This window comes from Thermobia domestica, chromosome 2 (genome assembly GCF_964235325.1).
Source record: "Thermobia domestica chromosome 2, izTheDome1.hap1.1, whole genome shotgun sequence".
Classification (NCBI taxonomy): domain Eukaryota; kingdom Metazoa; phylum Arthropoda; class Insecta; order Zygentoma; family Lepismatidae; genus Thermobia; species Thermobia domestica.
This window is the reverse complement of record NC_137455.1, coordinates 360,572,859-360,597,892: the sequence shown is the minus strand read 5'-3', so window position 1 is coordinate 360,597,892 and position 25,034 is coordinate 360,572,859. Positions and strand designations below refer to the sequence as shown.

General features: G+C 37.7%; 1 protein-coding gene across 2 annotated transcripts in view; it reads right to left on the bottom strand.

Annotated features, from left to right (window-relative positions):
• The window catches only part of LOC145678820 (uncharacterized), a 386,382-nt gene that overhangs the window by 186,964 nt on the left and 174,384 nt on the right, over positions 1-25,034 (bottom strand). Inside the window, exon 1 of one of the 2 annotated variants that reach the window (XM_081749362.1) lies at positions 18,337-18,455. The exons of the other annotated variant lie outside the window; for it this stretch is intronic. Within the exon in view, the coding sequence (XP_081605488.1) occupies positions 18,337-18,343 (7 nt within the window). The 5' untranslated portion in view covers positions 18,344-18,455. Of the gene's footprint in view, positions 1-18,336; positions 18,456-25,034 lie in introns of those variants that run through there. 2 annotated transcript variants of the gene reach the window in all.

The window sequence follows — 25,034 nt, the reverse complement described above, 5'->3', positions numbered from 1 at the left end:
AGATACGAATACCTCTTCCTTGCACCGCTTCCGCTGCTTATCGAACTGGAACTTCAACACATGTAGTAGCATTAATCGCTTTAAAAGGCATTGCATACGGAACTGCACTGAGAAAAAAAATGTTGGTGGCGTACTTAAAAAGGTAGGTTACATGCGTAATTCCTGTAGTTTTTGGACTTAACATACAGCAGACGTATAACTGAAAACGAATGTTTTATAATACTTTCTGTATAAGTGTTCCATCTATAGTTCCTTCCGTATGAAACAATTTAGTGACAGAAGCAGCGTCCAAAGCTTATGGTTTCAAAAATAGAGAAACGATAATTAAGGCGACACTAGAATCGAATGCCCAAATTTGAATCGAAGAAGGACTTAACTCTGGAAAATACAACTAAAAGCTGTATTGGTAGACAGAGACACATCTAGTTACGGTGGGCGGAGCTCGCAGTGCAACCACGGTCTCATCGTGAAGCTTGGGTTGTTTTGCATTGGTCCCGAACGCAAAACAAGCAGAGAGCTACAAATTTAGGGTATTTTGAAAACAGTTCCTAATGTTAATGAGACTAAGTTTATGCTCTGAACCTTACTTGCCTTCTATTATAGACAGCCAGAAGCCGCCACAGTGGATGTTTCTATAAAGCTGAACGGGTAGCTGTTTTACCAAAACCTTAAATTTTCAAGGCGCGTGCGGCAGGGTAAAGGGGGATCCGAAAAAGCCCAATTTTTTTTTTTTTTGTGCAAAGTCTCTGCCACAGATAGCAACTTTTGCGCACTACCCATTTTCAAATTTCAAAAAAAAAAAAAACTTTTTTCGACCCACCCTAATGTACATTACTGATTCCATTAAATTTGATTCGATTCAGCAGATCCTTTTGATTTTCTTGAGGAACTGTATATGATAGAAATCTCAAATAAAACTAGTATATCTGGCAACCCTGACATGTGACTAATGTCACTCGTAAACAAAGAATTAGTTCATAACTTTACCGCCCGTATAGATAAATCAAATAAGTGATAACTCCCTTTCACGCTGAGAAAAAGTATGTTTCGTACGTAAAATGTAGGTTACATGTGTAAATCCTGTAGTTTTGGAATTAACGTACAGCGAACGTATAACTGAAAAACTATATTTTATACATGCTTTCTGTACAAGTGTTCCGAATAAACGTACTTTCCGTACCAACGAAAGAACTTTATAAAGGCGGTCAGGATCTAACATACAGATGGACGTGTGTAACATATAGCTGACGTATGTAACATACATGCATATAATGTAATATACAGAAGACTGTTAGATGCCAGATATCCTGCAACGACATGATGTAACATGTAAGCGGGAAAAGTATGAAGCATATGGATACCGTATCGCAGTAGCGTACCCAGGAATTTATTTAGGGGGGGTCCAAACTAAATATGAAGGTATTTTATATTAAAATTCCTAAAATTGCCCCTAAAATTAGGCTAAATTTTAAAAAATTCGAAATTTCGGGGGGGTTCGGACCCCCCGGTCCCCTCCCCTGCGTACGTCCCTGACCGTATGCTTCGTACAAATTTCCGTAGTAAACATAAGGGTCCCGTATATTTGTACAACATATCGTTGTCCGGATAACAGATTTTTCTCAGTGCAGCAGTTTGATTAACCTTTGCGGTATAGGCGAATCTTGAATAGGCAAAACTTGACGTCTCGGAGGAGAACCTTCTTTATTTATTACTGATAAGCTCTTATTAAAAAAAGATATTCTTCTGATTTCGAAATATGACTATTATTTGAATGTGTGTAATAGAAGCTGTGAAAGAATTCTCATCGTCAAGGACATAGCAATTACGATAGTTCTTTGTGAATATGTTCTCATAAGAGTCCTTGCACTGAGCGATACCTGAGTTCAGCTCCGACATATCGACTCAGGAGCGAATTTCTATAGTTGATACCATAGATGTTCATTTTACTCCGACCTCACTCACCCTCGCCCTCGCGAAGTGAGTTGTCGATCGCCCTAGCTCGCCCTCATCCTCGTGCTGAAGACTTGCCCTCGCCCTCGTTCACCCTAGCCCTCGCGAAGTGAGTTGTACATCACCCTCGCTCGACTTCGCTCTCGTGTTGGGAATTTCTCCTCGCCCTTTTGTTGGGAATTTCTTCTCGCCTTCGCGCACCCTCGCCCTAGCAGTGACATTTGGCCCTCACCCTCGTGAAGGGAGTTGTCCATCGCTCTCGCCCTCGTTGTCGAAGCTTGTCCTTGCCATCGTGCACCCTCGCTCTCGCGTCATTGTGGGCGAGGGAATTTGAGGGTGAGGATGCCACCCTCGCGAGGGTGAACATCTCTGGTTTGCACTATCAAAAAAGAATACTTATCAGTCCACAGAAAACAATCAATAGACTTTAAGCGGCAATTGATTCTCGAAGATAGTGGGAAATTTCAGTAGCTTTACTCCCCTCGCTCCAGCGATTTGTAAAGAATCATTTGAAGGGCTCATAGTAAATATTTCAAGAGGCAACTATCACTAAAAGAACTGTTAATGTTCTGGTTAGATTGTTTTATTACACTTAAATACAATTTTGAAATGCCATTTATTACGGTAAGTATTTTCTCTTGAAGAAGTTAAAGTGAATAAAAGCCATACATCTCCAGTACAAAATACTTCTAACAGATTTCATTTTGAGTTAGTATTGATGTTGGAATAAAACTATAAGTGCAGATTAGGATTATGGGTCATTAAAATTTTAAAAACTCATCTGTTAATACATAAAAAGCCTAAAAAGATGTGGTTCATTACTATTGAAATATAACTTAAAGCTAACATATATTGACCACTTTTAACGCGCCTACTCCTACGGATGCATTACCACTCAACCAAGCGGACTCTCCAGTTTTTTCTCTAGTATGTAATGACTACCTTAGTAGGCCTATAGGTTGATACGTGTTGTCCGAACATGTCATTTTTTTTATCGCATTTACGTTTGCAAGTATGTTATAAATTTGTGTGTGCAGACCCTAGGAAAGTGAAAATTAATAAATATGGTATTGAAAGCATTCTAAACAAATTACTGTTGCAGCCAAGGATGTTGTAAAATAGAGGATGTGCCCATATGTATCTTCATAGTATTAACTCAATGAAGCGAAAAATCAACAGAGCATCGGCACGTGTGATTGGCTACTCTCGTTTCCGCCATCGTCTGATTGGCTACTTTCGTTTGTTGGCTCAAAGCATTGTGATGGTATTGGGCGGAATGGGCAGAGTGAGGCTGATGAAACTGTGACGTATAGCTTCAAGATTTTGTTGTAAGGGCAGATCTTCTAATTTATAATATCCTTGATTGTAGCGCAGTTTTTTTTCTTCTTTAATTGTAACGTCCTTCAACTTTAACTGTTCACAAGTGAGGTATGTGGACATGTGCTAGTGGTGTAACCAGCAAGTTGTTCTAGTGAGAGCGCTTTTTTTTTTTTTTTTTAAGGAACCGAAGTAGCCCCGCGTGGCGTAGTTGCTAAGCTCTCGCCGGGTTCGATTCCTGGTCGGGGACGTTCGCTTGAAAAAGTGTAACAGTTTTTTTCAGGCTAGCCATCTTGAGTGAGGTTTTTTGTGGGTTTCTCTCACCCACACCAAAAAAAATGTCGCGATGGTACCTGACATAATGGTCCCAGGTCGCTTCCTTCCTTCCCTTCCATCGGATGGTGTGCTCGTCGAGGGACGTCATCCTTCATCGGCCTGGCCTTAGAAGCCGACAGCCCAGAAATCTAATTCCTAATTCTAATCTTTTTAAAGGACCCGAGTCTTTTACGTACTAAAAGCAAACTTAAGTCTTCTTTGAAAATATGAAATAATTAATGACTCATCATACATACATACATACATATTAAAATATTATTTTTATTTTTATTATTATTATTATTATTATTATTATTATTATTATTATTATTATTATTATTATTATTATTATTATTATTATTATTATTATTATTACTGCCAATATTATTTTAATTTTTCTGAAGCATGGATCGTAGCAGTACGTGAAATTAGAATCAATATGGCAAGGAAATATGGCAATAAATTATGCATACGGAAACTAAAAATATTTATGAAAATCAATCTGTTAGACTGTTTTTATAATGTTATAGGGATTATTAAATTAAAAAAAAAAAACATGGATGAAAAATATTAAACTCATACATTATGCAATAGTATAGTAGCTGTACAAGGCCAGCCTTAGAAGGTGTGTGGCCCAATTAAAAACCATTTTGGCCGGCACCACTTTCCTAGCCAACTTTCAATATGTTGATATTTGTACTTCACAGTCCAAGACTATACACAGGGTGTTTCAAAACCACGCCGACAACGTTTGGGAGGTAATTCCTGACACCAAGATAAGACAAAAAGTATAGACCAACCTGGGTGAACAAATGCTTCCTTTCGGAGTTATAGGCTGTCGAAAACATAATAAAATGAACTTCAAAGATCCATAGCTCTAAAACTAGGGAATCTATCGTAGTCGCGTCAAGACTTCACTTAAGAACTAGTCTGTGCCCTATACAAAGATCCATGTTTCTGAATCCTAAGGTACTCACGCAATGATTTTTGTAGAGGGTGTTTGGCTACGGGCATATAATATGAAGTACTCACCAACTACCTCTATAAAAATAGTAATGAAACTCCCGCAGGATTCTGAAACATGTATTTTTGGATCGGGCAGATACTAGTTCTTAAGTGAAGTCTTGACCCGACTACGATAGGTCCTATAGTCTTGTAGTTATGGACCTTTAAACTTCATTTTTTCATGTTTTCGGCAGCCTATAACTCCGAAAGGAAGCATTTGTGCACCCAGGTTGGTCTATAATTTTCATCTTATCTTGGTGTCACCTCCCAAACGTTGTCGGCGTTGTTTTGAAACACCCTGTATATTACTCAGCTCAGGACCCCAATTGGGAGCAACAAGTTCAATCGGCTTAAGGTCGTGCACACTCAGGTAGTCAAATGGGAGTATCAAAGCGGATGATTGTTTTTTTAGTTGTTTTAAATTACAATGTATTGACATGTTTCATAGATTTTTTTTTCATCTTTCATTTTGTTATAAACTAGAATAGACAAACCTCATTCATATCACTTGAGGGTCTCATTTTCTCTCTACGGCCACACTACTGTCATGTTTTCAACATAAAAGAATAGAGGAAATTGGTAGCATTAAAAAGAAGCCAATAGTAGCTTAAAATTTAGTTTGATCGCGAAGAAATATAAGGATAAACGCAACCAGTGGCGGATCTAGAAGGTAAAAACTGGGGGGGGGGGCGTCAACTAGAACCGACTATGATAGGTAATGAGTTTACTATAAACTTTCAAAAATATACAAATGATAGTTTAAATTATTTTTGTTACTCAAATAACTGGAGGGTCTAGCCCCCAGGCCCTGGCCTAGATCCGCCACTGATCTCAAAATCAATATTATCCTGGAATTCTTTATCTTCACACACTACTTAACCCCAACACTAGTTATAGTTCACTACCACATGTTACTATGTTCAAAACATCATGAAAATAACATTTTGAGAAACTTCTAGGATTAAACACGTAAAAGAAATTACTCAAAGTTGAAAATAAAATTTCCGTTTGTGAGCGCCCTCTGTTAGCTTAAAATAGAAATTTCTTTTGTACGTAGACATGTATTATGTCGAAACAAGTAGTTGTAATGGTCGTATTTTGAAAACATTTTTTTTTTTTTGTACTCTTCAAACTTAAGTGTTGAGTAATTCTACACCTATTTTATTACTGCGTCAATTTAGGTAATCATAGCCAAGTTTACGACCATTTTTTATCGCTTCCAATATGAAGTAGGAAAATAGAGAAAAGAAAAGGACACGAGAATAAACAATAAAGAGCACGCATAAAAATGAAGTTCTTTTGAAAGACTGCTCTATGGGAAATAAGAAAAACAATGCATTGATCCATATCGTAAAAAACTCGAAGCTATAAAAAACCACATCAGAATAAGCTATAAACGCCTCTATATTATCCGCGTTAAAATCTAGGCAAATCATTTGATATTTTCAAGTTCTTTCTCGTTTTATTTTCTTTTCTTATTGACACCATTAACAAAGTCTGTAACACAGTGTTAAGGAACTATGGTTTGTCGCTTCGGAGTGACTTACTTTACGTAATGGAGATTCTCGAAGTTGTCATTAATTATGCTACAATATGTGTCAACAGGGCTGGAGGTAAAAGGGAGTTACCATGACCCCATATTTTTCACCTTTTCTGGGTTTAAAATGTAGATTTCGATTTGCTGTGTCCAGGGGCGGATCCAGGATGGACTTCTGGGTGATGCGGTGAATCTGCTCATACTTAGAGCTACTTTTAAAAGCTCCAAACTCTGGGATGGGTTTTATTTATACATAAAATAAGAAAGTTTCCTCTTCTGGGGGGGTTATAATCGCCCCGATAGTCGCCCCCCTGGATCCACCCCTGGTTGTGACCAATGGCGTCATGTTTGATGTTTGGAACAAACCGCTTCAAGGTCAAATTAGGGGTCAAAAATAGAAAGCGGGATCGTTTGGGCAATGCAGATCCGTGACCAACTGGGACGAAATGTGTATCATTCGATTCGTATTCACACATAGAAAATTGATATGCCATTTTCCCGAAAATTCTATTTTGATCCGGAAAACTAACGAAAATTCAAGATCCAAAATTGCAGATTTTCGTTAATTTTCGGGGTCAAAATAGAATTTTCGGGAACATGGCATTTTAATTATTCATGTACGTGTGGATACGAATCGAATAATACCCATTTCGGCCCAGTCCGTCACTGGACCGCATTACCCAAAATCCCGGATTTTCGTTAATTTTCGGCATCAAAGTAGAATTTTTGGAGAAAATAGCATATCAATTATTCAGGGAAGTCTGGACACGAATCGAATGACACCCATTTCGTCCCAGTCGGTCACAGGTCCGTATTATCCAAGTGATCCCACTTTTATTTTTGACTCCTAATTTTGACCTTGCAGCGGTCGGTTTCAGACATCAAAAGTGATGCCATTGGACACAGCTCATCGAAATCTACGTTTTAAATCCAAAAAAAGTTTTAAAATACAGGGCCACGGTAATTCCCTTTTAACCAGGGCCGACTCTATCATATATGCAACACGTGGATTTACAGAGGGCGGCAAAATCTGTCATTACTTAAAATATATTATTTAAATTAAATATTTCTTCATGGAAACATACTTTATGATGGTAGTTAAATTTACTAAGCTGGCCTTCTACATTTAAAACGCAAGTTGGAATTAGGTATAGGCTAACTTTTGAACGAAATGAGGTACACGCATAAATGATACACCAATTTTTAGCTTGATCCATGTAGATATTTTTAAACATAAAAGCAGCTAATGAAGTCCACGCGTGTACATGCAGTGTTGCCAAATGTAAGTGAAAGTGTAAAAAAAAAAAACAAATTATAAAACATGGTAAATCGCATGTCACACATGTAAAGCCATGTCCAAACTAATTGTCGCATATCTATAACTCTCTTCTTGTAAGAATATAATTTGATAATGATTTTGTAGGGTACTTTTAATACTGATACTATGTGTATAATCGGGAAATGTATATTTGTGGTAAACTTCATAGCAAAAGAGTTATAAATACAAAAATTAGAATGAGTAAAACAAAATGTTGCTAAATGGACAAGAAAGTTTTGTTTTCGTTTTATTGTTCTTATTTGCTGCTCTTTTGACGCCACATACATGTCTTTGCCGATTATACACATACTAACATTATAAGAAATACCGGGCGAGTTCGTTATCAAATTATATTCCTGCAACAACATATTTATAGACATGCGACAATAATTTTGGACATGAGTGTACATGGACATGAAGCCCACAACTTTCAGCGTGCATTTGAGGGTTAGATCAGTAGTTATCGTAGTAAAAGAAGAACGGTTCATTTTCACTATCAGTTTTTCCAAAATTCTGCCATTAATGGCATACCCGCGAAAACGTGGTTTTTGAAGTTTTATGCTGCTCAGTGGCAACACTGCCTGTGTTTAAGTGCAATAGCATGTTTGTTTAGGTACTGTTTATCACATAGAATAATTTAAATTGGAATATCATTTATACATGTACCTTATTCCATTCAAAAATTAGCCTATACCTGATTCCAACTTGCGTTTTAAATTGGACACCCTGTATTTGAATACTACATTCATAAATCATGTTTGGTCGCATGGACAGTGCTAAAGTAAATGGTCAAACATAGTCCAGCATGAATTCTTGATAGTTGTCAAATACAAGAGTTCAATTCACGAACAGTGTCGAACATCTATTGCGTTTGGTTAGTTATCACAGTTTTGATACGAAAACTAGTCTTGTCTTTGTCACAAACAAGTTCTCATCATTGAAGATAGAAACAAGTTTTTTTTTTTAATTTTTCACAGATGTAGAAGAGAAATGAAGAAATAAAGATAAAAGAGATAGTTGCACTAGAATTGTAAAGAGATTGAAGCACATTATTGAAGTCTATAAAAAAGGACTACGGTACCATCTTTCCTCTGCAGATGTGTTTGCTTTATCTTTCACTAACATAATAAATTATTATTTAAAGAAAAAAACAGACACAACGAGATTGTATGTATAGTGTTTAGGCCTTTCTGAGTGCGAGTGCCCTTTCTCTCCCCTCCGTTGTTCATAATGGGGTAGCATACTTAAAATAGTGGCTTTTAAGATTTGTTCTTTCTGGAGAAAGGTGGGACAGCAAATAATACCATTTCACGGGGAGGCAAATTTCGCCCCTGATCGGCCCTGTGTGTCAAATTAAAATTTACTGATAAACATATTCATGTAATTTAATTTTTACACAACACTAACTAGTATGATTTTTTTCCGTTAGTTTTTCGTTTGAGGAGGGCATTCTATCCAGTGATATTTTCAGAAAGTTTTCATTGGGGGGAGATTTTCAATAGAGTTGAGTTGATTTTAGTTTAGCGTCCCTTTTAGCAGCAAGGCTGTATAAGACATGAACCTACTGATTAACGTGGAATCCGAACCACATGCGCTCTCGCCGGGAATCGAACCCGGGTCTTCCACGCCGATTTTCAATAGATGAAGAGTGAATTATTGTAGTGTGAAAATACTGGTAATCCTCGTTGAATATCTATATATATAAAAGAGAACGTACAAAATTTTGTCCGCTCATCACGCTAATACGGCTGAACCAATTTCTTTCATTTTTGGGGGGTTATTAGGATTTGGACCCTAGATGGTTTTTATCATATCACTTTAATTTTTAATTACCAGTGTCTTGAGATAATTGACCATTCAAGTGTCCATAACGTACAAATCCTTTGTTATTAGTTCATCATAGGTAAAAATAAACGTATTTATATGCAACCCGCATGACCGTGTCACTCGGCGGGTTAACATAAATGACAGGCGATATACAGCGGAAAATAACTTGAATCTTCTGTTTAAAATTTTTTAATTGATTTGCTTATTTTTACAGACACTTTTACAATATGCCAGCACCGGGATGACCGCAGCGAAGCGGGGCGGGTTAACATAAATGACAGGCGATATAATGTTAAGATTTACTGCAATCTTCTATGGTTTTTATCATATCACTTGAAAGCGAAAAAGTAAAAATTATCTAAGTAACAAAGTTTATTGCGTTCCGGGGTGACCGCAGCGAAGCGGGGTGAACGCTGCTAGTCATCTTATATATGACTTTTAGGGCAATTACGTAGCTCCGGAAGGAATGCTTGTCAAGGAGCCACTTCTAAACCGATTCTACCTTTCCGGAACTGATTTGCAGTTATAAGATGTCTGATATATGTTAAACAATGCAAATTCACAAATAGTATATACACTCGAGTTCTAGAGAATAACTATTTTTTTTTTTTTTTTTTTTTTTTTTTGCTTTTACTATTCAAAAATTCAAAAATGGCCAAGATGTACTCCTCCTACAATTTATTAAGAAGAGTGCCTCAAGGTACTCATGTTCAACGAAAAAATGGACCTTATATTTATCCACCTGATCATAGAGTAAGTTGCAATAAATCAGCGTGTTAGCAGACATTGACCACAACGTTTAAAATTCCCGCTTCATAGTATTCAAATTTCTACCATATCAAATTTCTGTCAAATACAAAGTATTACTTTTGACAATTTTTACCTGTATAAGGAGACAAGGAGGACCATCCAAATTTACAAAAGTACATGTTCGAATCCTAGAGTACATTTATCAATATTCATTTTTAGACAAATCCCAAATTTAAAAGGTGGGCCAATGTGTCCCTTCCAAATTTTAAAAGAAGCGCATCTATGTATCAATTTCCTATAAAAGAGAATTGACCGACCCTTGTTCATTCATAGAAGCATATGATTCTATAAGACATCATCAAAGGGGATATAAAAGTAGGTTGATCAATAACGAATGGTCATCAGTGTTTATCAGGTGAATACAACAGCAAGGCACAGTAGTCGAAACACGTCTCTGTAGCGGGAGAAGTAACGAATATGTCGAGACAGTTTAAAGGCCATGACGTCAGGAATGAGACCTTAGCAGCCGTTCAAGCATATCGTTTCCGTTTCGCATAAGGCAACCTAGAAGTGACACGCGAAGAACAGTACAGTGTATTAAAATCCTGAGCCCAAGCAGCAGGGTTCTGTGTGGAAGTCTCTCATCGCAAACACCCAAGAAAGCGAGAGTGGTTGCTTCTTCTGAAAAAGTTATGGTCATCTCATTTTTCAATATTCGAGACATGGTGTACCAACGTGTCGTCCCGTCACATACAACTGTCACGGGAGTGTATTATAAAGGTGTATTGAAAACCATCCAAGGTCACATTCATCGGAAACGACCACATTTGAAAGAAACACGATGGATGCTACACCATGATAACGCCATGCCCCATATTGCTATTGTTGTTATTGACTATATTGCGAAGATCAACGTTCCGTGTGAACTCTCCTCCATATAGCCCTTATTTAGCCCCTCGTGATTTCTTTCTTTTTCCAACTTTCAAGAAACAACTTCAGGGACGGCGTTTCGCATCTTCAAGGGCAGTGGTAGAAGCTGTGGGGGCGATATCTGTCCAAAAATGGCTTCCAGCATGTCTTTGATGACTGGCAAAAACGTAAAACAAGTGCATTGAATGTAATGGGGACTATTTTTTTATTTTTATTTTTATTTTTTTTTATTTATTTTTTTTTATTTATTGAACAAATCCCAGATACAGCATAACTTTGCCATTTTACACAGGGACATGCTAACAAAAGAAAGAAAAAACAAGACAACAATAACAATAACATAGAAAAAAGAGTGTAAAAGTAAAACTACTCCGTCAAAACTAGTTTAATTGCTCTTTCAAACACTGGGTAGCTCGAAAAAATGTCCACATCGCTTGTTGCTTGATTATAGCAGTTTGGTATTCTATAAAAAAGAGACCTCTGTATAATAGCCAACCTAGGACGGGCAAGATGGAATAGGTGGGTATTCCGGGTGATGCGGGAAGGGACACGTAAGGATAGTTCCTGAAGTAATATTTCCGATCTTAAGTTTCCATTAACTATTTTATGTAGATACTTCAGGTCAGAGATAATTCTGCTTACTTCAGGAGTCTGAATATTGAGATGTTGCAAGAGTTCCTTCTTAGATAATGATCGAAGTGCAGGAACACGAAAGCGGACTATAGCGAGGAAAAAATTGAGAACAGAATCAAGTCTGGAGAGATGTGTAGGTGCTGCCATGGCCCATATCGGAGAGCAGTATTCGATCTTGGGCGCTATTAAAGTCTTATAAAAAGTTGCTAATGAAGAAACAGTGCGTAGTTCGGTGAATCGATAAAGAAGTCCCAACATGCGCATTGAATTCTTTAGTATTGAGGAGATGTGGTCAGAGAATGTGAGTTTTGGATCAAAGATGATACCAAGATCATTGTGACTAGCAGAATGTGTGATAGGGGAATCGTTGATATGGTAAGTGGAGGGAACTGGAGACTTTTTCAAGGTAATAGTAATACTGTCACATTTCTTACTGTTGAGTTTCAAGTGCCACATTTCACTCCAGCTTATAAGGTAATTTATGTCTTCCTGTAGAGCAATTGTGTCATGGAGACACGATATTTCTCTGTATAACTTACAATCGTCAGCAAAAAGCAGAAGGCCACTAGGTTGAGCAGATAAGTGCGTGTAGAGATCATCCATATACAGGACAAACAGCAGAGGCCCAAGTACACTCCCCTGAGGCACCCCTGAGATCACGGGTTGGGGGTTAGAAGTCGCCCCTGAAAGAACAACTCTCTGTTTACGGTCCTTCAAGTAGCTTGTGATTACAGAGAGAAATTTACCATGTACATTAAATCTATTGGAGAACTTATGAAGAAGATGAATGTGACTGACAGAATCAAAGGCCTTCGAGAGATCAAAGTAGATAACATCTAATTGAGTATTGTTATTCATACATTTGACTGCACAGGAGAGAAGAGTACTTAAATTTGAGAGACTTGAACTTTTCGGTAGAAAGCCGTGCTGAGAACTGTGGATGTAAGGTGAGGTGAATTTAAGTAGCCTGTCTTTGATTATATTTTCGCAGATAATTGATATTACAGAAAGAAGAGATATTGGCCTATAGGAGGATACATGATCTTTAAGTCCTGATTTATATATTGGGGTCACGTGTGCTAGTTTCCAACTGGTGGGATAATACCCTTCCTTGAAGCATCTATTGAATAAGATAGATAGAGGAATCGCAATAACTGAAGCAGTTTTGTTGAGAAAGAGAAGACTAATTTTATCAGGTCCAAGTGATCTATGTGGAGATAACGATAGCAAGAGTCAGAACTTCGCCTGGGGTGGTAGAGACATTGGTTAAGGTTTCCGAACAGATGGGGCGGAGAGGGGGAAGATGGGTTGTATAGGGAAGGAAAGTAAATGTTTTGCAGAAGTAGTTATTGAAGAGGTCGGGTCTTTGATCATCACTTTGAAAAGATCATGAACATTTGGAGGATTAGTACAGGTAAATATGTTTTATTCATTTATGATCAATCTATTGAAAAGCCTTCGTAGTATGTAAATTTACAAAAAAGAGTATATACTCGAGTTCTAGAGAACAATTACGAATTTTTATTTTTGACAATTCCAAAACTTAGGGATGATGAATTGGATGAATTGTGCTTGCCCTATCATTTTTGTCATTCACCACAGCCACGCAAATGATGTTTGTCCATCAATACAATCTCTGAAGCATTGTATTACTAATGACGTTTTCCTTTCAGGGTTAAACTGATGAAGCCTCGTTTCGTCAGTAGCCAGGGTCGGATCCAGGATTTTCTGAGGGGGTGCATCAATAACTACCAGTACATTTGAATTGAATTTGAATTTTTTAAATGCCTTTACGCATCTGTGGTGTGAATGAAGAACTGAACTGGAAATGCTAAGTGTCTGTTTTCGGCGAATCCTTTTCTTTCAACTTTTAGAAAATTGACTTAAACCATCGATTTTACAAAACTTTTCTTTATTTTAAGCCCAAACGGAAATATGACAGCACAAATTTTCGGAAAGTATTGCTATTTTCACTGCTAGCTTCTCACTTTAGGTAGCGTATATTTACAACAAAGGCGGGGGTGCACGTGCCTGTCTCTATCCATCAGTTTCGGGAAAAAATCCTTATTTTTCAGCCTAAATCTGAAAACAAAAATGCTCTCGATCTGTACTAACGGTCAAGAATTAAGTAATCTGGTAGGCCTAATACTAGTTTCGTCCTCTTTCATACAAGTCACATGGTCTGTACTATATGAATTTGGGACCATAAAATATTATTTGATTTTGTTATCTCTGATAGAAGCGTAGAAGGGTACTGTCTTCTCTACAAAATTCAGAAGGTATAATTGACCACACTAGACTCCCAGCTTCACAATCATCGATTCTGTCCTGGTAGGAAGTGTCTCTAATTACAGTTGAACTGGCGAGGACAGTACCCAGTTTCCTCTGCCCTCGCCAGTTTCTTCGTATTTTCCCCGTTTCACACTTCTTTTATGACCATGTTTTGTATTTATCTTCTTTTTATAAATCATACAAGAAAAATGATATCTTTGAGTTTTACGTCCCACGCTTATGCCGGTTAGGCTAAAGGAGACGGTGATGATGAGTAATAAATGAAATGGTGGAATGAGGAAAGTGGGAGTAAACGGGAGAACCCCGAGGAAACCAACGCACACGGTGTTTGTCCACCACAAAGTTCACTTGGCGGGGGCCGGGATCGAACCCGGGACACCAAGCACCACAGGTGAACGCTCTACCACTTTTTTTCTTTAAAGTTAACTGACTCACCGAACGTGCCTCAGAAACTTGAACTAGTTATTACTAATTTTACTTGGTTTACTCATTTTACCTTGCTTTTCCAATGATCTAGAACGATACGGACACGAAGACAGAAACATCGAGGACAGTTAAAATCACAAAGGCTCTCCCACCGGGAATCGAACCCGGGAACCCGTACACCAAAGGCGCACGTGCTAGGCACTAGACCAGCGGGGAGGGCTACCACTGAGCCACCACGGCCTCAATCATACAAGAAGGAAAGTATTTTTGTGTATACAATAACAAAGAGGGGGTCACAGTGGCTCAGTAGTAGAACGGTTACCTATAGTTTGTGGGGTCCGTGGTTCGATTGCTGTTCAAAGATGTTTGTGATGAACGTCATCGTGTTCACAGATTCCGGTTCATATTCTCATTCCACCAATTCTTCCATCGCCGTTCATTTTTTGAATCATCCGTCTCCCTTAGCCTAACGTTCTCAATCGTGGGACGTTAAACTGTGAGAGAAGATTTTAATAACAAAGATTATTTGATTGGATTAGAGTTTAGCATCCCTTTTAGCATCGAGGCTATATGAGACATGGATCTACAGTTTAAGAGGAAAATCGAAATACGCCCTAGTAGCAAGAAAGCTTTCCACCAAAGTTGGCTCTAGGCTTCCTACACTTGTCCTTTCAACGCATGCTTTCATACAATCTGTCTTTTGTTGTAATTGCAAGCGATGCTTTAAACCCTTCGCAGAGTGTCATAGCATCACTGGCCGTTCATTGGCTATTGACTTGCCTTGACTTGTAAATCGCTTGCATCAAGCTTGAATGGAACATTGAATGAAAGGTTGTGTAAATGTAACTTCGTTACTGGAATACAGCTTACGGCATGCTTGCACGTCTTCCAATCAAGCTGGATGCAAGCTTGGCCGACTTGCAATTCAGGCTTACAGCAAGCGGTTTGCATGTTGTCTCTGCTACTAGGGTGTGAGCTTCTACCGAGAATTGAACTCGGGATTCCCGCACCAAAACCGTGTACGGTAACCATGTAGCCACAAGAGCGCTCTTAATGAAGTTAAGAGAAACACTTCTCAAAAGTTTCGTGTGGAGTAACGTGGTCTACGGGTCAGCATGCCAAAACGACAAAAGAAAGGGTTACAGACTTTTGAAACGTGTATGTAGAGAAGAATAGAGAAATTTGTTTGGGTCAAATCGTAAATCCAGCGAAAAATACAAGGAATAGAAGAAAGCAAACAACAATATTGAATATAATTGAGAATTAAAACTGGTTGGGCCATTGCTTGAGAAAGAGCATTACCTTAAGCTACGTGTTAAAAAAGTACAGTAGAAGGAAAAAGTGGGAAGGGGTGAAGGAGAAACTAATATATAAATGCTAGACAGCAGCATCGTTATTTAGCTTGGGAGGAGGAGAGGAAAAAGACGCTTCACCGAAATAGTTAAACTTTCACGTTTTCTATCAGTATGTTACAATACTATTGAATAAAGAAGTAGCAGTGACAAATGTACAGCACCACGTAAAAGATTTTGATAAGTATGGCATGATATTTGCTTAATTAATATTCCAACTGGAGGTGGTAGTACATTGGCACATTTCTACCACTTTCGGTTTTAGAAGAGATTAAAATAGAGATGGAATATTTTCGTGGGACGCTTAATTGATTGCAGGAAACCGGTTCTCGCTATGTAGGTTCATGTTATAACCGGAATTTCGTTGTTTTTTTTTTCTGTTACATAGAGAAGACAATGTGCGAATCAATTACTGTTCTTTTTCAAGATACTCCGCAGGTACACGTACACACTTGTCCGAACGTTGTCGGAGTGCCCGTATCCCTGCGGCATACAATTCTTTCAGCCATTTCAGACGTTTTGACTTTGTCGTGGGTGTGGAACTTTTGTCTTCCCAAGTGCTCCTTGAGGGCACCAGAAAAGATAGAAGTCGCAAGTCAACACATCGGGGCTATACGGAGGACGGTCTAAGATATCCCAATCAAGTTTGGTGATAGCTGTGACCGTTTTCTTTTCAAAGCCTCCTCCGGAGGTGTCCGAACGAAATTGCTGTAGTAAGTGCCAGGAAATCAGTGCCATTGATTGTGACTCCACGTGCCAGGATATCAGTGCATATTACCCCGTCTTTATCCCAGAATACCGCCAGCATCATTTTGCCAACGGACGCTTGTGCCTTGTATTTTTTCACCAGCAGCCAGTCTGGATGCCTCCATTCCACGCTGGAGCGCTTTGACTCTGAAGTATAATGATGCGCCCAGCTCTCATCGTAGGTGATAATCTTTGCAAAGAAGCTGTTGTCTTCTCTCTGAATTCGCTGCAGATACTGAGAGGAGAGATTTTCCCTACACTGCCTCTGGTAGAACGTCTGGCTGTGATTTTCCGGCAGTGCAGGTGTTCGTGGATGATTCTTTCCTCACTGGTGTTTAATGCGTCGATTATTCAGAATGAGCTGCTTTACCCGACAAATGTCGGTTTCGTTGACTGCAGTAGCTCGGCGTGGAGTACGTTCCACGTTGAGAACATATTCTTTTCCTGTCCTGAATTTTGAACACGACTCGTACACTTGCGACAGAAAAAGAGTTTTTTTCGCCATATTGTGCACGTGGAGTACGTTCCACGTTGAGAACATATTCTTTTCCTGTTCTGAATTTTGAACACCACTCGTACACTTGCGACAGAAAAAGAGTTTTTTTCGCCATATTGTGCACGTGGAGTACGTTCCACGTTGAGAACATATTCTTTTCCTGTCCTGAATTTTGAACACGACTCGTACACTTGCGACAGAAAAAGAGTTTTTTCGCCATATTGTGCACGTGGAGTACGTTCCACGTTGAGAACATATTCTTTTCCTGTCCTGAATTTTGGACACCACTCGTACACTTGCGACAGAAAAAGAGTTTTTTCGCCATATTTTACACTTAATCTTCTGGAGATTTCAACAAGTTTCACGCCTTCCTTCAGGAGGAATTTGATGATGTGGCTCTGCTCCATTAGTGCCGCTAGCTTAATTCTGCCAGGCTTGTTGCTATCGCTGTCTAAGTCTCTATACTACTGCTGCTGTAATATAAAAGTGCCAGACTGTCTTATCATAGGATGAGACACGGACGCCAAGCTGCGCACGCAACACCTGAAAAAAGAAATTCCGGTTATAAATTAAATATCCCTCGTATGACCGTTTTTAAATCATAACGATCAACGAGAAAATCAAAAAGCGGTTGATCTCTGTCACTTCCGGTTTAAATAGAGGGTTAAGAGACAAAGATAGTATCTATTCTCAGAAGGCTAAATCGAATTTAGATAAACAAGAAAAATGCTTTATGTTATCTCATCGTTTTTGCTCTACGTAAATAAATATTTAAAACAAAAGTTGTAGTGGTTTTTTATTACTTTTAGTTATAGTGGAGACTTGGAAGGCTTAATCGAACAGAGAAGACCTCTTGTCATTATCTATTACCAGTTTTTGCTCCGTAATAATTAATGTTAAAACCGAAAATGGTTAATTTCTATCACTTCTGGTTTGAATACAATGTGACGTTTTACACACTGATCAAAATTGATGATGATCCATCAAGTAGTTCTTGATTTTTTTTTTCTCTCCGGGACTGATGGACGAAAAAATATGATAAATATATAAATGGAGTTTTGGTATGTATCTCAAACTCCAAACTCAAAGGGAACAAATGGCGACCCTGGCAGGAGCGTCATTGGGAGAGGCTATTGGTTCAATTTCCCATCTGAATTGAAGAAACGCATGCTTTTTAATAAATTGTATATTTCTAGCCCTATACTAATGCAAAACCTGAAATTTTTGTCTCGATGTACATCTTGCCGTCCCGCTATGACGCTACTGATCCTTAACCTTCCCCAAACGATGACTTTGTTGTATGTGAAGGTAAAGAAGATCAGTTGTGGATTCAGTCCGGAGTCGAGGGAGCCTAAGCCTTTCAGATTTTTGACTATTAAAAATAATTTAAATTATTATATATATTTGAAAATTTAAAGTATATAATAAACTCATAACATACCTATCATAGTCTCGGTTCTGGCTGGTCGCCCAGGTCTTACAATCTGCGTCCGCCAATGAAGAGGAGCCTAACTGAAGAACTTGGTACGTGGAAGCTTTTCACTTAGCGACCTGTAATCTATCAATGTGTCAGAATAATGTTCTATGTTAAATATTAAATTTCTTAACGTAGACAACATTAGTAAAAGAGATTGAATATGAATTATTAATATAAAACATTGGTTAACAAAGATGCAATAGAAACCCATGCATCACAGCTAATGAAGATTAAAGTCACGAATACTATGAAACTATCAATCACGAAATTCATACCTTGCTCATCATTCACTCCTTTTACATTTGAATACAATACATGTGACAGAGTGTAGGCAGTGGAAACATAAACACAAAAGAGAAAAAAGGTTGAAAGGAAGTGGGAAGAAAGTAACGAAAAAACCGACAATAAAACAAAGGAAAGTAACAACTAATAATTCAATTCTCACACCCTTCTGGAAAATTAAAAAAGAATATTAACAGTAATTTATTACTATAATTTTTAACAATGTATTTTGACAGCATTTTTATTAAGTAGGTCTTTGTCAATGCTACTGGATACTACATGGAAAAGAAAGTGATTTATTTCCGGTTTCCACGAATTGTAACTGTCATTTTTTTTTATTTCTTTAACTTTAGTAATAAACTACGTAAAATAAATTATGTTTATAGCTGCTTGATGGTCGATATTTAAAACGTTAGATTTTTCATGGACTTATTTCGATTTTCACCCAATTTATTCAACTTGTAATTATTGACGTTATGATATATTCTTTCAAGATTTACAAAAATGTGTTATGACTTTATGGTTTTATCAGATGAACGTATTATTTTAAATAAGTGCTTGGCTATTGTTTAGCTTTGGGAGGCCAGCTTTTTCATCTACTTTTTTGCGATATTCTATTCCGATTCGGTCGTTTTATGGTTTCATACGTTAAATTAGAATCCACAGTATAAGTAGTAGTAGTAGTAGTAGTAGTAGTAATAGTAGTAGTAGTAGTAGTAGTAATAGTAGTAGTAGTAGTAGTAGTAGTAGTAGTAGTAATAGTAGTAGTAGTAGTAGTAGAAGTAGTAGTAGTAGTAGTAGGAGGAGGAGGAGTAATAGTGGTACCTAGGTAGTAGTAGTAGGAACGGGTTAGAAGCCCCACAGGGGTTCGTTGGGTTCTGTTCTCGATATAAAGTGGGCAATGACTTCCACTTACCTTTACCTACTGCCTTTAAAAAATTGTGTACGATATTTTCTCAACACTATCAACTCATTTCACCTGTAAATCATCCTGTTTTTCACTAATTTTGGTCCAACATTTCTAAACAATTACTCAATGCTTAAATGATTGGTTGTGGTAATTACCAGTAGTAAATGAATAGACCAGGAATGCAAATAAGAAACAAAATTTTACTCCCCCAAGAGATAAGCCACTAACCCACATCCCACAATAGAAATAATTTACGTATCTTCGGTATGATATTAAATACTCGCCCGCACCGATGAATCTTCGCCCCGGGCGAGTGGGCGAGTGGTTATTTATATACAGTTAATTTATATACAGTCACTTTAATTTATATACAGTTCTTATGTAGATTTATTTATGGGATCTGTAACAGAGACGTAGCTCCTTTCACCTCATAATCTTGACAGCTATATGCCCTATTTATCTAAACGAGCAATTGAATGTATCAGTGGTGGCTGAAGGTAGACCCAGGAGGTGCAAAAGTAGAGATTTCAGGGGACTAAGGAGCCCCAGGACCGAACCCATGCGTACCTCCCTCGTAATATGCGTTAGTTTGAATTTAACTTGGTAAATAAAGTTTCACGAATTTCATATCTAGTTACGTTTCAAATAAAAATGTTTCTAGAACTTTCTATTTTAGAGGGAGCAAAATATAATTTAGGGTGGGCACTGCCCGCTCTAGCCTCTCCCTGGATATATCCTTGTATAAGATAAATTTATAAGCTCTTTGGTTTGCCAAAATTCCTTTACAATTTTATCCTTCGTACAAGAAAATCAGGATCATCATCAATTTTGGCCAGAACACAAAGCAGTGTTTTATCTAGGCATGTTAGCAGGGTAGATTTCCCCCAAATTATTTTTAGAATTGTAGAATTAATTTTTAATGCCTGTCAATATGTCATATGGAAATAATGCATTCGCCAATTCCCTTTGTAAAATAATAAATAAAATGTGGGAAATCTGGACGTTACCGATTTCTCTATCAATAATTATCATCAAATACACGGCATGTCCAAATGATAGACTTGATTTCAGAAAATTATGCTGTGAAATCTAATTAGCATATGCTATTATACTTCCGGATCATATGTTCTACTTCCCGTTCAGTTTCTTCTTGATAGATGGCTCCGTTATTGTACAACATCAATATTAGTATTACAAATAAACAATTCCCTGTTCAGCGTAAGCTCTAAACTCCGATAAACAAAATATTTGTATCCTTCCGCTTCTCACAAATACGATTGGCTAGTGATGTATCACTCCCACTCCCCACGGGGAGGAGCAAATTATACACGTGCATTTTGACAATACTGTCTCCTGCTATCCAGATACTTACAGCAGCAGCAGAAAAGAAAGAAAAAAACTCGAAAGAAAAGAAATATGTTTCAATTTCGCTGGTAAACAATTGTTGCTTAGTGAGTAAAGGTTTACCTTGTTGATGTTTCACCACAACACTCGCTGAACCGGGATTCATGTCAGTCATCTTTCAGTCTTAAAAGCAGAACACTACTTCAAGTTGAATTGGCGCCATAATTACTGCGCATGCTTAGTGTTTAATTGTATTGTTTCATTAACCACATTTGATTGCAGTATTATTAGATAATCCGTATTATATGTTTGTCATTTATAATAATGTAGTAGTTTTATATGGAAGTTCATAGTAAAAGTAATAATCAAATGATATGAACTATTTTGCGGAGGAGTACAAGCGTCGGTAGTCCAACAGCAAATCAGCGAGATTTAGTTTCACGTGGCTTTGTTTATAGCAGTTTGGCGCTTACGCCGAACAGGGTTTAGATTTTCTCAATTTCATTTAAATCTACGCAAGACGTTTTACAACTCATCAATGGAACATCCACGGGATAGTCTGCCGGCTGCAGGCATCCGCTCCTCCCCCTCCGTCAAAAAAATAAAAAAATAAAATAAAATAAAAAGAGAAATTTTGTAACTGGACAGACATTTCAATACCTTCGTAAGAAAACTATGGTTTTTCTAAAAGAGAAAGTGGTTGATCTATCTTAAAAATTTGATTTTACACTACATCTGTACTCTTTCTTTTCCTATAAAAGCAATTTAGTTTTATTATTTTTGCTGAGAACATACGTGACAGTACTTTAAAATTACTTATTGTTTTATTGAGTGTAGAATAATACCAGATCAATGCTAGACATAGTAAACACTGCTAATTAGACCCCTCAAACTTCGGACATCCCCAACATAAATTTCTGAGTGCTCGCCTGTAACTTATTCATATACTTTTGTTCAGCTGTCAGCTCAGTAATGTCATTTCAGATCTTGCCCGGGGGAGAAGGGGCAAGATGTCTTCAAAAGTGGGCAGTTTTGCGTTTCTTATTATTATCTTAGTATATAACTTATTGGAAAGCATATGCTCCTCAAACTCAAACACCAAAATTACCCCCAAATCCACCTTGTCCTCCACAAATCACGCCATTGGTTCAGCTTGATGAAATTTACCAATCCGTATATGTAATCTCTTTTCTGTTCAATTCTTAAAAGCATTCAATAATTTTATTAGCTTTTGTCTGTCCTCTTTGTCTTATCTAACAATCCTACCTAATCTGCTAATATCAGGGTGATCTGGAAGCGGACGTACCCCTCCCCCTTTAGTTTCAACAGTATAGTGTTAGTTATGGTAGAATGTCTGTACACAGTTATCTTGAAGTCTTAAGAGTCTTAAGAGTCATAAACATCAGTATGATCACCATCCATGTCGTAACACAGCTGAATTCTGCGCCAAGTTCTCGCAGATGTTTTGCGGAGATACTTCCGAAGGCACGAAGGTGAAGGTGTGTTCCACAGCTCCTCGTAATTCCTGTGTTGTGTGATATCGAGTGTTTCTTACTTGTTGCTTTATGAAACCCCAGAGAACATTGCCTGGTATCGGCAGATCGGGACTTCTTGGAGGCCAGGCAAAGGGAGCTGATGAAGATGCACAACCTCTTCCAATCCAGTGCCAGGAAACGTCTGATGACTGTTATCAAGCAGAAAACAAATGAACAGGGATAGCAATATTGCCAGACAATGCCAAGCAATGTTACCAAACAAATGTGGGTAAAACCTAAAATCATCAGAAACACCAATTAGGGGTACGCCCACTTCCGGACCACGCTGTATAGGAGTAGTTGTAGCGAGAGAGTAACCTCTTAAGATCCTTTCATTCTTTTAAAGGAAAGAAAATTAGTTTTAAAAGTACTAGTTAACAATTTTGAACGAATACCATTAATTAAACGGTTGCAGGCTTCAAATAACATACATAAATGTGGCACAAATATTATCAGTGCAATAGAAAAACATAAGAGTTACTTGCGAGACTATGGCCTGACAAATGTGTACTTCTGATAAATTAATTCAGTCGATATTTTACAAATACACGTTTAAAAAATCGTAAGTTGTAGCCAGCCCGGTAGCCAGCCCAAAAATGTAGGGGGGGGGCGGCTGAAGTTAGGTGGGGCCGATCCAACCATATTATAGTTTATTAACAAGCCTACCGTGAAAATTTTAGGGGGGCAACAAAATTTTAGGGGATGCAGACCCCCTAGACCCCTTGGATACGGATCTGGTTGTAGCAGCCTCTTAGAGCAGTCTTTTTAAAAAGTATAGTTAATTTTATGCAAGTGCCATCTATACTCCACTTCTACCAATTAACCCTATGTGAATATTACTAATTACTGTCTAATTAATTTTGTGCATTTGGATTATATCTGTTTTATTGTTCACTCCCTGAGCCCAAAGACGCCGATTCCATTGGGGCCCGAGTCCCCCAAATCTCATGTGGGCCCCCGCATTGTATTTATGAATATATAATATTTGACATAATTTAAATGCATAATTTGCGTTAAAATCCTCATATATACCTTCTGCATTTAAATGCCCCCCCTCCCCGAAATGTACAGAGAATTGGGCGCCCTTGCCTAAGACCCTATTTTATCCATCTATCGCCTGCAGTTTCACACATAATCCCATCTTTTTTGATCTTCCGAATTTTTTTCCCACAAGCTTTTCTACTTCTTTATACATACAGTGCTTATTCTTCATATGGCTTATAATCTCATCTATTGGTGCCAACTACGTGGGTATTCTCGTGCTAAAGCACCCCTTGGTAGTGTTTAATGGGTGCTGAGCGTCCATTGAATTCTTGCGTTTTAATTAACTTCGAAATTATACTTTCATGCGGTGAATAATAAAAAGTGCAAACTATAGTGCATTTGATCCCAAGTTAATTTCAGATAGGGATTCATATGTATTGAAGAATCATTTATCGATACCTATTTTAGACTGTTCAGGTTTATGGCATATCGAGGACCGAGCGATATACATTACCACAACAATAATATTAATCCGTGGATGTAATTTTGTATAATTAATTCCTTAAAGAACTTGGTGCTTGATGTTGTTAATTTATGTTTTTAAAAAATGTAAAATGCATTATGTATTTTACAAGCCAGTTGAATCACTTAGTATTATCACTCAAATTATCCTAAAATGAAAAACAAATGAAATGAAATGAAATTTTTAAGTTTTACGTCCCACAATTATGTCGGCTAGGCTAAAAGAGACGATGATGATGAGAAATGAATGAAGTGGGAGAACCCCGAGAAAACCCGCGCACACAGTGTTTGTCCACCACAAATTTCTCTTAGCGGATCGAACAAGGACCCCATGAACCAGAGGTGAATACTCTATCATAACCTAAAATGTTCTAAAGGTTTGTCTGCAATTATTAGGGTAGAAGGGGGTAATTGGGAGGAAGGGTAATTGGACGAAAAACTTTTTTAAAAAATTATATTTTGCATTTCAGTATATTTTATGGAATTTAATTACACCCAAATTTTGGGTGGGTAGATAATTACAAGAAAAAAGAGCTTAGATGAATTTTGAGAGGATGTAATAATGACAAAAAATAAAATAAAACATTTGATTCAGAAATGACATATTTGAAACCGAGTTTCAGGTTTGTGTGTCTTTTAGTTTGAGTCACAATAAATAGCTCATCTATTAATGTTTTGAGCCAGATTTTTTACCGCTGCTTAAAAACATCATAAGAATTGTGCCGTGAAACGCATCAATCTAGAATCCTCACCGTGAGGCAGTCGAAATTTTGTACCTCCCAATTACCCCCAGGTGGTAATTGGGCACGTGATGTGGGGGTAAATGGGTAGAATGCCTTAAGTGAACATTATTTGCTTAGAATTCATTTAAATGCTGTGCTATCCTTGTCTTTTGTGGTATACACTTTTGTGTTAGTGCATTCAAGTTACTTGATTCAACCTACGCTTCCAGTGGCCGTTGCGTATGCCAGTAGTGCTGATGCTCTAAATAGGACCTTTTTATCAATCCAGTGTTCCAACACATGTTCTATTGTAATAGTTTATAGTTATTCAGCGTTAGTCTTATTACCTTCTCCTATGTTTGT